The sequence below is a fragment of the Filicampus tigris genome, chromosome 8 (assembly GCF_054856515.1).
Source record: "Filicampus tigris isolate MCC_2025a chromosome 8, RoL_Ftig_1.0, whole genome shotgun sequence".
NCBI lineage: Eukaryota > Metazoa > Chordata > Actinopteri > Syngnathiformes > Syngnathidae > Filicampus > Filicampus tigris.
This window is the reverse complement of record NC_141224.1, coordinates 6,298,088-6,310,894: the sequence shown is the minus strand read 5'-3', so window position 1 is coordinate 6,310,894 and position 12,807 is coordinate 6,298,088. Positions and strand designations below refer to the sequence as shown.

Below are 12,807 nucleotides of genomic sequence, written 5' to 3'. Positions count from 1 at the left end.
ATGTGCATGGCAGGAAAAATAAAACCCCAATAAACCCAGACATTTTGCTGATTTTAAAAACGAATAAAAATTAAATCAAACAGGCGATTAATTAGTCAAGCCCTGATAAACATTTTTTTAAAATGCCAAGTTGGAGAGTTTGCGCAAACCTCTCTTGGACTTGGCTCGACCACTTGCGGGCGTGGGCGCCAGCGTCTTGTCAGTAGCTTGTCCTTCTTTTGGATTATTTTCTTCGTCCATTTCGGGGCTTTCCACATTCTCCAGGCCTCGCGTGTGCACCGCAGTCAGTCGCTTGTCAAAGTCATCCAGTTGACTCTGTGACAATCACCACTCGTTAATACCAAACATCCGTTTTGCGACGGAGTTCCATCCACACGGCGGCGTAATTCATGCAGAACACGGCAGGCATCAAAGCAGTAGTCCAAAAAGTCAAAATTAAATAAATGAAAATTAGGAAGCCGTGTTACATTAACTCAGCAATCCCCATTTAAAAGGAATTGAAATGCCTCTAATAAAAAAAACCGAAGTGGCGTGGTGACGGATTCTTGCGCCGCTACGCAAAGTAGCTCGCTGAGCGCCGTTCATAACCTCAAAATGATGTTTGTCCGGACTAGGGATAGACCTATTAACGGATTAAGTGTTAATCCACTGGTTTTTAGCCATCTCCGGGGGCGGCCATTTTGTCTTCCGTCGACTGAAAATGACATCCCAACTTCTTACGACGACAGCTGACCTGTTGTCTGAATCTGAACCGTGATTGGTGGTTGTGATGTCATTTTCAGTCGACAGAAGCCAAAATGGCCGCCCCCGGAGATGGCTAAAAACCAGTGGATTAACACTTATCCCACAAATGCAATATTTATCACAATGCCCTGTTTCAACTAGTGGGCTTGCATAAAACATATTCTTGAAAAAAATATGTTTGCGTTGACTTCTGTTTTAAGTTTTCATTTACCCTTTTTAAGACATGCTGACAACCTGGGTGCTCCCTGAATTTTATAACAGATGTATATTGTCAACATTTTTTTGAAATAAATTAAAAAAAAAAAAAAAAAAAAAACCATTCTGCAAACCTGTAACAATGTTCAATAAACATGCTTAAAAGACGTTGCAACAAAGTTAAAAGTAAATGTTTCTTTCGAATTTGATGCCAATATTTTCCTTCTTACTGAAAAACGAATATCGGCTCTCTGCCTCCTTGACTACTACTAATCGGAATCGTCCCTGGGGGAAAAAAAAAGCATACGAGTCTATCACTAGTCCGGACCTCGGCCAACCGAGGGGCCAAATGTGCCCAACCGTTGGGGGGGCGCTGACGCGAGGCACCTTGAGCTGGATCTTGGCTCCGCGGCGCAGCTTGGCCGCGATGGCAAGCAGAGGCTGGTAGACGCCGGGCTCGGTCAGCTTGTCGCTGTAGCATTCCCAGCATTCCTGCAGCCTCTTGAAGCCGCGCTCGCACATGGACAGCAGGGACAGCGAGACGGCCAAGTCGCACCACTGACGCTCCGTCCTGCGGGGCAAGAGAAGAAAGATGAATTTGAGGGGACTCAATCTGATTAAAAATTATGCAAATGGAACGCCATTCGGGATCTTTTACCCGCGGATTGGGCTTTGTACTGGCATTTGGAACAAATCGCATTTGCTATCTATAATTCACTTTGCCGTTGAGTAATGTAAAATGTCCTTCCTTTGAGTATGGATGAGTCAGAGGTGGACCCAAGGCACGGGTCTCGCCCCATTGTTCCACCTCCATCCTCCGACAGCGTGGAAGGACTGCCTCCGTGACAAGATGAGTGAAGGTTATGTCAGCGTGTGATTCATAGGTGAACTGGCATTAAATGTCAGCTCGCCTCTTCACACGCACAAAACTAATTACCCGCACGTCCGCCGACTGCACGCTCACAATGGGGCCGCGGCAGGACACCGTCAAAGAAAACAAAGACGACGCAAGGGGGGTGGGGGTGGGGTTGGCGGGAGCAGCGCGTGATGGTCACGCTCTCACCTGGCGGTCCGGAAGCGCTGGCACAGTTTCTCCACCAGGGACTCGGTTTGTCTCTCCTTGGTGATGTAGGAGAAGAGCTGTCTAAAAAACACACGCAAATATAGCATCAAATCATGTAGGTTGGCGAGGTGTATAATTCACTTGCCCAACTGCTTGGTCAGTCTGTCACCTGGGGGCAGCTGTGTTGCGTAAGGGTGATAAGTGAAAGCTTTTGCCCATCAAATCAAGCTTCCTCTGTTGGCGATAGAAAAGATTCTATCGTGACATTCTTCCACTATCGTGACATTCTTCCTCTACAGGCCAAACGTTTGGACACATCTAACTCAATGCGTTTTTGTTTTTTTTTCTCATGAGTTGTCTACATTGGAGATTCTCACTGAAGGCATCAAAACTATGCATGACCACGTGTGGAGTTATGTAATATACAAATGACAGTCCATTAAAAATAAATAAATAACTGAAAATATGTTTTGAACCCGATCCGCCATCTCTGCGGGCGGCCATTTTGTCACTCGTGTCACACACCTTCAGGGCTCGGATAACCACCAATCACAGCTCAGCTTCAGAAAACAGGTCAGCCGCGATTGGTCGTTGTGAGCAGTTGTGATGTCATTTTCAGTTGACAGAAGACAAAGTGGCCGCGCCCAGAGATGGCTAAAAACGAGAGCATTTTGCTGCTTAACTTACATTCCACAAACACAAAATTGATCAGAATGCGATGTAGATATTGCGTTTGTGGAATAAGTGTTAATCCACTTCTTTTTAGCCATCTCTAGGGGGCGGCCATTTTGTCTTCTGTCGACTGAAAATGACGTCACAACTGCTCACAACGACCAATTCAGAAAACAGGTCAGCCGTGATTATTCGTTGTGAGCAGTTGTGATGTCATTTTCAGTCGACAGACGACAAAATGGCCGCCCCCAGAGATGGCTAAAAACGAGCGCATTTTGCTGCCTAATTTATATTCCACAAACGCAAAATTAATCAGAGTGTTTCAACTAGTGGGCCTGCTGGGAACGTATTCTTGAAAAAAATATTCAATTTCTTTACAATTTCTATTAGACAGGGCAATAGCCTATCTTGGTGGCAAAAGGGAGAAAAAAAAATCAATTAAATTATACACAGGCAGCAACTAATCAAAACAATTTGCAGCTTTATAGCAACACACAATGGGGGCTGGCATTCCTTAGCAATTCAGTTTCTCATTTTGCACCTGTGGAAAATTAATTGCCCATCCCCTGCCTCAAATACACAAGAATCTGACAAGTCGTAATGCAGCCAACTCACTTCATGATGGTGTTGAAGTCCTCCGAGCTCATGCCCCTCTCTGGGTCGGACAGACGGCTGATGATGTCCGGGAGCAGGTTGTAAATTGCGTTGTCCTGACGTGTGGAAGATGATCGGCAGGTAGCAGTGAGCGCCAAGCCAATTATTCCCCATTCCAAACTCAAACGTGTGTGTGTGTGAGCGTGCGCACCTTGGAGGCCAGCTCGTTGAAGAAGTTGAGGGCCAGGCTGGCGATGTGCGGCTCGGGGTCAATTAGCAGCACGGCCACCTCGCTGACTTGCCCTTTGACCTTCAGCACGTCCTTAAGCACCAATTGAGTCAGCACCGTCACGGCCGTCTGCCTCACCGAGGGGACGTCGTCGCTGAGCCTGCGAGAGGACGATGTCACATTAGCATAACGAGACGAGCCTCCGGCAAGCTTGATATTGCCAATATTGTCATCAGCGGAGGGCGGTCATTTTAGAGCGGACGTAGCATCCATCCGTCCATTTTCTATTGCTCTCGGCCACGTTAGGGTGGCGGGTGAGCTGGAGCCTATCCTGCACTTCGGCGACTGCAATGTAGGGCTGTGCAATGAATCGAAATTCAATTACATTTACGATTATTGGCATGATTACAAAATCGGCATAATTGTAAAAAAAAAACCACAAAAAAAACGATTGTTAAACTAATAATTTCTATCCAATGCACTATTTTTGTTTACACAAGGAAATCATACATTTGCACTTTTTATTTTACTTAAAATTATAAATTTTGTTTGGTCCAAATGAAACTTACATTTGTCTTTATATTTTTTAGATTTAAACATTTTCTTGTTTTGGTTAAGTTTATTAAATGATACTTTCAATAATCGTGATTTCAATTATTACCAAACGAATCACGATTAACTCCCCCCCTCCCCAATAATCGAGCAGCCCTACTGCAATGAATTCAATTCTTTGAGCAAAAAAAGTTTGCATGTACCTGTATATGGAGAAATTAATATCAAACCATTTCACTCAGATCATGCATTTGCCAGTCATTTAAATTCAACAAGCCCCGTTATACATAGCACGTCAAATCATCACTTCGGGGCATCATGTTCTGCTTACGTGGAATCCTTTAAACGGTGCATTTCTTCTGAATCAAACAAATTCTTTATTTTTTGTTTTTTTAACCCATTTCTTTTACCTTTACTTATAAGGCTCTTGGAGCAGATTCATTTGCAATGCCAACCTGATTTAGGGAGATTGTCTTGTCTTCTCTTACTTGGACACAGAAATGTAATATCTACAACCCAGGTCCCTCACATGACCACATCTCCATCGAAAAGAAAATGTCCGTCAAAATAAGTCGGGAAAAGTGGCGGAAAAGCATCCATTCACCCGGTTTGCCTCAATCAAACTCACAGCACAAAATAAACTCATTAAGCATAGCTCATTTATGCCAAGGAGTAGGATTTCTGGCAGAAGATCAAAAAGGCGGACACGCCACTTGCTCATGCCAATGCGGTGGCTTACTGCGGCGATGGAACGGGGTAATTAATTCTTAATACGCTTATCTGAAGGCCCCAGGGCAGCAGCGGCTCCGAGGACAGCGGAGGTGTTTGCGTGGGAGACAATTAGGGGGAAGTTATCAGGTGGGAAACACCGGGAGGGCAATGAGGCATTAGAAAGGAAGTCAATGCTTGACATTTCCCCAAACGCGGGCATTGTGGAGCGTTACAATTAAACACATCAAACGCAACATCGGCTTCCGAGTTGGTCGTAGGGCACAAGCTTTACGTTTGACTTTAGAATCCATTCAAAGTTGAAAACCCAAGTTCTTGACACAAATGTGAAACATTTCATTTCTTTCCTACTTTCTCAGCCGCTATGCATAATTAAGAGTGACCAGCCACAAACTGTTACACGCCATCAATCAAACGCTTGAAGAGAAGATCTCGTCTAGTGTCGCAACCCACAGTTCGGGAAGTGCTGGGCTTGTTGCTATGGCGACCATTTGGGAGCTCGACTGCATATTCGTCTCAAGTTAGTTGCTCATAAAAATCGTTGTGATTCGGTGGAGTGTAATGCCAAGTTGGCTGAGAGGGATGATACACTGAGGCACGTAAAAAAATAAAAAATAAAAAATAAAAAAGTTGAATAAAGACTATCAGCACAGCTGAGCAATCAGACATGGGGTTGTTCTGCTCTGTACAATCAACCCGCAATGGGAGCTGCAATTGTGAGAAATGAATGTTTGAGGGTTAATTGGAATGGCAGCGACATGTTGATTACTTAGGAAGCTTGTTACATTACCTGGTAGGGCTGTGCAATTAATCAAAATTCAATTACAATTCCGATTATCACGCTCTACAATTATAAAATTGGCATAATCGTAAAAAAAAAATTATTAATATGCATTTATATCCACTGTTTGTACCCAAAAGGAAATTATACATTCACACTTTTTTTTTTTTTTTTAATTTTACTACAAATTTGATCAATTTTGTTTGGTCCCAAAACGAACTTACATAATGGTAGTGTTTCAAAGAAATGTCCTTTTCACAATTTTTATGTAGAAACATTTTCTTGTTTTGTACCAAAAAAATTAATGGTTTGAATAATCGTGATTTCAATTCTTACCAAAATAATCAGGGTTAATCTGTCTTTCATAAATCGGGCAGCCCTATTACATGGCATATAAATTCTGGGTCCAGGGCTCCAATATGTTGGGGAAGCGAACAATGAGGAAATAAATGAGCATTTGAATAATCATGATTTCAATTCTTACCAAGATAATCGGGATTCATCGTTCTTTTATAAATCGAGCAGCCCCATCACCCGGTATATAAATTCTGGGTCCAGGGCTCCAATATGTTGGGGAAGCGGACAGTGAGCAAATAAATGAGCATTTGAATAATCGTGATTTCAATTCTTAACAAGATAATCGGGATTAATCTTTCTTTCATAAATCGAGCAGCCCTATTACCTGGCATATAAATTCTGGGTCCAGGGCTCCAATATGTTGGGGAAGCGGACAGTGAGGAAATAAATGAGCATTTGAATAATCGTGATTTCAATTCTTACCAAGATAATCGGAATTAATCGTTCTTTCATAAATCGAGCAGCCCTATTACCTGGCATATAAATTCTGGGTCCAGGGCTCCAATATGTTGGGGAAGCGGACAATGAGGAAATAAATGATCGTTTGAATAATCGTGATTTCAATTCTTACCAAAATAATCGGGATTAATCTTTCTTTCATAAATCGAGCATCCCCATTACCTGGCATATAAATTCTGGGTCCAGGGCTCCAATATGTTGGGGAAGCGGACAGTGAGGTCTCCGAGGGCAATGACGGCATTGGCCCTGACGACAGGAAGCGTAGAGCGCTCCAGCACGGTAAACATTAGACGGGCATTCTCCTCGCACACAGACGGGCTGGAAAAAAGGAGAGAGAAATGCCGATAAATCATCGTAAAGATTGGAGTCTTCATGGCGAGAGAACAAAACAGCAGGAAATGTGTTCACCTAATCATCATGTACTGCGAGAGGGCCAGACAGGCAGCCGTGGTGAGCTGAGGGTGGGAATAGCGGCCGGGGGAGCTGCACACTTTCACCAGCAAGGGAAGGAATGCGCTCAGCAGGTTCTCCTCTTAGGGGGACAATAGAGTGGGGCGGTGGGGGGGGGGGCAGAACATCACATTAGCATATCACTACAGCAGCGGGAGTGTAATGAGCAGCTAAACGCAGGACAAAGGGAGATGATTGGAAGCAAAATGGTTACCAGCCAGTAATTCCGTTTCGCAGATCTTCCTGATGAGCTCGGCCTCCGTGTCTTCCGCTGAGGCGCCGACCAAGCCCAGCTCCTCCTCCATTGTGCTCTCATTTGCCGTGAACTGTTGGGACAATTCAAACTTGACCAAACTGTTTTGGGGATCGCCAAGATCAAGCTTGACACGTCATCATGCAGAATTCAGATCAAAACCGATTTTAGTCAATTAGGAGATGCTTTGGAAACTATACTACATAAGATAGTAGAATATATATATATATTGGTGGATTAACTCTTATTCCACAAACGCAATATTTATCAGAATGCCTTGTTTCAACTAGTGGGCTTGTATAGAACATTCCTGAAAAAAAAAAAAAAAAAATGTTCGGGTTGACTTCATCTTTTCGCTCTCTTTATTTTAGAAATATGACAAATCAATGCTATTCGAATGACATTCATGAAACTTTACTTGGAAACTAAGGAAAAATATAAACGCTGCTTTTGTCTGTCAATGTTTTAAATGAGAATTCACACTCTGATGGCACAAAAGTACCCCGAGATACCCGTGTTGACTAAGTTTGAATTTCAAAGACTGCATTTTTTTTTTCAAATTTCCCAAAGCAAATTTCTTCACCCCCCCCCCAAAAAAAAGTGTCATAAGAGCAGTGGGCACACTGACATTTCCACTCGTCATTTGTGGGGTTTCTCTCACATAAGAAAAATAAAAAGTGATCTGAAAATAGATGCCCCATAAAAAGCTAAAAACATCATGGCATACCTTAGCTTTGCTGGATGGACCCTTTTCCTTCTCCTCCCTCTCTTCGGTCTCTAATCTCCGCCTCCGCAGCTCACTGCTCACGCTGCGCTCGAGGTGAGACACCTGCCAGAAGGCCACACTGCCGCACAGGGCCAGCAGCTGAGCCAGACACACGCAGTTCACTGCGGGAGAGGAGAACACGTGTGAAGCAAGACTGGGGGGGGGGGGGCAGTGGGGGTCTCGTCAAACAAGAGTTGCCGTTCACCTTGTTCAACGGGCTCGTGAGATTCCTCTCGTGTTTGACCGACATCCTTGTTAAGCTCACCGCCTTCGGAAATTTGATCCAGCAGGAGTCGAGCGGTGCGTTTGATCAAGCGCGAGCAGAGCTGGTCGGGGGATTCGGACAGAAAGTAAGTGAGGCGAACGGCTTGCTCCATGAAGCTCTGCCAGTGTGGATCCTCCAACATGGCACCTGGAACAAATGCAGCAGATAAAACGCACTGAGTTCTCAAAAAAAAAAAAAATAAATAAATAAAAATAAACTACTGATACCTTCAGCAATTGCTTGTGTGAGGCGGGTAAAGAGCTGATGTTCTTGAGGCAGCCGGAATGGGGCACCTTTCGATTGCTGATGAAAGAAACATTCGATATGGTGTGACAGAATTCGGGGACTTTTTTTTGGTTTGTTTGTTGATGGAACTCTTCATGCCTAAAAAGTATTTTTTTTAAGAAAAGACTTTCCCCATCCCTGCTAAACTAGGTTGGTGACGGGATATTTGAAGGCCGTGGTTTATCGGGAAATGCTACAATTCATCTCAAGGAAAGTACAACTCCAGCTGTGCTAATTAGGGATGGACCAATTGTCGGTGCCGATATTCGGCGTTTTGATGTATATCGGTATCTGTTTTTTTTTTTTAAATCTGATGGCCGATAAAAAAATCAAATTAAAACTGTTAACTTCAAGGAACTATTTGTGTACATTTTCAGTTAACTTGATTAGAGATTCAACTGACCCTGGGAACACTCTGGACCTTTTGGTTTTGTTTGAAATCAAAACAAAGATAAGTGAAATTTTAACATTTCTGTCATTTTGAAATTTTGGAGAACTTTATTTACTGTCGAAAATTATGGGGAGCAATTGTTTAAGTTCTCATGGAACTTTTGAAGACATGTTGATGATCCTGGGGTCTCCCTGAACTTTGTTAGAATTTTACAACAAAGATGCATATTGTAAAAAATGTATAGTAAAAAACCTCAACATTATGCAAATCCGAACATTTTTTTCAAACATGCGTAAAGGCATTTCAACAAAGTTAAAAGTTTTAATTTGTTTTATTTTTTGATGCCAATATTTTCCTTTTTACTGAAAATGAATATCGGCCCCCTTGACTACTAATAATCGGTATCGGCCCTGAAAAAAATATCGGTCCATCGACTGCTAATAGACACGCATTGAAATGTGTTTTCAAAACAATGGTAGTCATGTGGAGGAAATCATATATACTGTACTTGGGATAGGCCGATTATCGCCCGGGCCGATTATCGGCACCGATATTTGGCTTTTTGACGAATATCTACCTTTTTTAAAACCCTGCTGGCCAATAATAAATGAATTTAAAACTGTGAAACTCAAAACAAAGATATGCGAAAGTTTAACATTTCTGTCATTTTGAAATTTTCATTTACTGTAGAAAACTACATGGAGCTATTGTTTTAGTTTTCCTTTATGCTTTTTAAGACATGCTGACAATCCTCGGTGCTCCTTGAACTTTTTGTTAAAATTTTATAACAGACATGTATACTGTCAAAAAATTCTTGTAATAATGATATATATTAAAAAGAAAAAAAAAAAAAAAATCATCATTATGCAAACCGGAAAGGTTGTTCAATAAACATGCTTAAAGACGTTACAACAAAGTTAAGAGTGAATCTCTCTTTAGATTTTCATGCCAAATTTTCCTTTTCTCTGAAAATGAATATCGGCTCCAAATATCGGTTATCAGCCTTCTTGACTACGTAATAATAATCGGTATCGGTCCTGAAAAAAGCTTATCGGTGTATCTCTAATATATACTGTGTAAATGTAGAAATGGCTTTCATAAAAAAAATATTTAAAAAGTGTATTTTTCCTTTGTAGGGAAACCTTGTCTGCTAACACCACTTACTTACCCTAACATGGTCAGTGATGCTGCAGATGGTGATCACGGTGTCCCTCGCCAGAAGAAAGTCCTCGGTCACTTTTTCTCCCAAAGCCACGGAACAAAGCGTGTCCAGATTGCTGAGGACCACTTCCCTTTCTGCCCTGTTCATGCAACGACGTGGGCAAAGCGGCGCAACCGTACGCCATTATGCAAAAATGTAAGGCCTACATTAACTCAAGCGCCGTGAGCTGGCCTCGCCGGCGCTCAGCAGCTGGCCAGATAAATGTACGTGGGAAGCCGGGTTGGAAGAAAACGCAACCGATTTAATCGGTTGCGAACGCTGCCGGCTGGATGAAGACAGGCAGCAGTGTGGGCGGACTACAGATAGTCTCGCTCGCTCTTCCCTGGAGCAGTGGAAGTCTTTGAGCAAGGGGGGGGGCACTAAAAATATATATATTCAGCAAAATGCACTGGCAGCATTCCTACGTATTTGGTCGTGAAAAGCAACTGCCGATTAGTGTGCCCTTGTTGCAAATGAGACGATTTGGTCGATGACGCAGGAGCAACATTTACACCATTGGGCCTGTACATAATCAAATGCGTATTCATGCACAAACTAGATGTAACGGACATGTTCTTGGTGCAAAAATATTCGGGCAATTTTTTTTTTCTAAAACCGAAAGCGTCTCATCGCGATCGTCTTGGTGAGTGTGCCTAATGAAGTGTGTGTGTGTGGTAATCGTCTCACCGTGCAGCCATGCCCAGTAGGAGCACAGCAGCTCGCCTGTACAAAGCCGACGTTTCGGTTTTGCCAGTAAACCGCCCCCACAGAACCTGCACCACAGTCGGCTTCAGACTGTTGCCACCGCCGAAGAACTCCTGCACCTGCGAGGGCATAATTGGATGTTTCACCTTTTTACGTCTCCAAACCACCGTTCTGGTCCTGTCGTTAATTATCATTCCACTCGGCCGCGCGGTCATGAACGGGCTACTCACTATTTCCTCAAGACACTGAATTGTCCCCAGCGACGCGTCCACCATCAGTTCCGACAGACTGTCCACGAGAGTCTGAGCTTTCATCCTGGAGGGATGGAATGAAATTAGTTTTACGAGAACACACTCGCAGGATTACGCGGACTCGGAGTAAATCGATAGACGGAGACACTTGACTGAAGAGCCGAACACCGAAATTGCATTCCGATTCATTGTATGCACTTGTAACAGGAAGCACCGCATGGTTGCTATGGAGATGCAAATATACAATAGCTCGTCTAATGACTAGAACTGTTAAACTCCTCAACTGCAGAGTATCAAGCATCTATTAGGGGAAAGCTATAGGCTTCATTTTATTAAAAAAAATAAATAAATAAATAAAAAAAAAAGTTTAATTTACACGCCACTGTAAACTTTGCCGTTACAGTATCAGATGTCCGAATGACGGCAGTTACAATCATCTTTGCGGGAGGTGAAAAATGAGGTGTGAAATGTATCAATTCGCTGGCAAATAATTGAGGCGGAGGCCCGTGACATTTAAGTCGCTTATTGAAGCGTTTTCTGGACCTGACGGTGTCTCCTTTGGGGTTGAGGTAGAGGCGGCGGTAGGCCTGGACGACGGCATCTTTGATGGCCGAGTCAGTCGACCAAACCAGAGGTAACATCTTCCTCACGCCGCTGAGAGAGTTGGCCACGCCAAACTCGCAGACGGTGACGCAAAACTGCACCGCCTCCTGAACCACTGACAAAGGTTAAAAATAAATAAATAAAAAAAATAAAAAAAATCAGTAATATGACGAGAACTCTTGCAACTTTTTAAAACACGTGGAAGATTTTCAACCTGAAGTGGTTTTCCAGTACAGCATGGAGTTAATGACAGAGATGGCCCGCTCCACTTGAAGGGCGAAAGTTTCCGTATCGCTAAGGTATTGCACCAACATCTCCTGCTTTTTAAGCTCCGCATCCTCTGTCTCTGTAGCTCCTTCTTTCTGTGGCGTGGAAGCTAAGTTCTGACTGTGCTCGGGGTTATCCTGGTCAGAGCCTAAGGAGAGGGGAGGGGGGAGGGAAAGGGGAAAAAAAAAAAAAAAAAAAAAAAAAAAAATAAAAAATCAAAAATCAAAACGCTTTAAGATTTTTTGGGGTGATCATATGATGTCTTTTTACAGTGCAGCCATTCAATCCTAGGAATTTATTTATATATATTTTTTTTCAAACTTTAGAGGTCAAAGAGGGTCTCAAAATGTCTGGCAGTGAATGAGCTCATTCTTAACTGCCATGCACAGACAGCTTAGAAAATTGGTCAAAAATCACATTCTTCAAAGGTTATTAATCTTAAAGTCGATGTGATCTCCCTGGCGTCATAAACGGGAGGGAAAATTTGTCACACGGGGCCAATTTGGGAAAACGAAACGATTACGCAAAAAACTGGACTGTACATACATGTGATATAACTACATTAAATATTCAAAAAGTATGCCGAGTCGAAACGGTTTCTTGGGTTCATTTATAAACACGCTCCTAAAATTGCACCCCCGCATACTCGCGGATTCACCTAGTCGCAGATGTTTTTTTTCAATTAAAAAAAAAAAAAAGGTTGTTTTTGAGGAGCCAACCCCCATTTCTAGTGGAAAATGAATATTGTAGGTTCATCAATATTTTTGCCGGTTTCAATGGGCTTCAATCCAATAACGACCGTTTTCTGCGTTCGGTCATGAAATGTTAAAGCTGAGCCGTGATGTCATTTTCAGTTGACAGCAAATGACAATACGAGGCAAAATGGCAGCCCCCTCAGGTGGAGTAAAATGGCTGCATTTTTCTGTTTTCAACCCCCCCCCCCCAAACATTTTTAAGCTGCCCATCCCTGAGTTAAAGTATAATGTCACTCTCAT

At 42.9% G+C, this 12,807-nt stretch overlaps 1 protein-coding gene across 4 annotated transcripts in view; it reads right to left on the bottom strand.

Moving 5' to 3' along the window:
- The window catches only part of ncapd2 (non-SMC condensin I complex, subunit D2), a 45,224-nt gene that overhangs the window by 739 nt on the left and 31,678 nt on the right, over nt 1-12,807 (bottom strand). For all 4 annotated transcript variants that reach the window (XM_086037535.1, XM_086037533.1, XM_086037532.1 and 1 more), the window contains 16 exons: nt 11,760-11,960; nt 11,486-11,660; nt 10,922-11,006; nt 10,674-10,810; nt 9,954-10,086; nt 8,337-8,412; nt 8,050-8,256; nt 7,806-7,966; nt 7,040-7,151; nt 6,784-6,907; nt 6,538-6,693; nt 3,480-3,657; nt 3,290-3,384; nt 2,003-2,083; nt 1,327-1,510; nt 150-315 (listed from right to left, as the gene is read on the bottom strand). In XM_086037535.1, the coding sequence (XP_085893661.1) occupies nt 150-315; nt 1,327-1,510; nt 2,003-2,083; nt 3,290-3,384; nt 3,480-3,657; nt 6,538-6,693; nt 6,784-6,907; nt 7,040-7,151; nt 7,806-7,966; nt 8,050-8,256; nt 8,337-8,412; nt 9,954-10,086; nt 10,674-10,810; nt 10,922-11,006; nt 11,486-11,660; nt 11,760-11,960 (2,271 nt within the window). The remainder of the gene's footprint in view (nt 1-149; nt 316-1,326; nt 1,511-2,002; nt 2,084-3,289; nt 3,385-3,479; nt 3,658-6,537; nt 6,694-6,783; nt 6,908-7,039; nt 7,152-7,805; nt 7,967-8,049; nt 8,257-8,336; nt 8,413-9,953; nt 10,087-10,673; nt 10,811-10,921; nt 11,007-11,485; nt 11,661-11,759; nt 11,961-12,807) is intronic.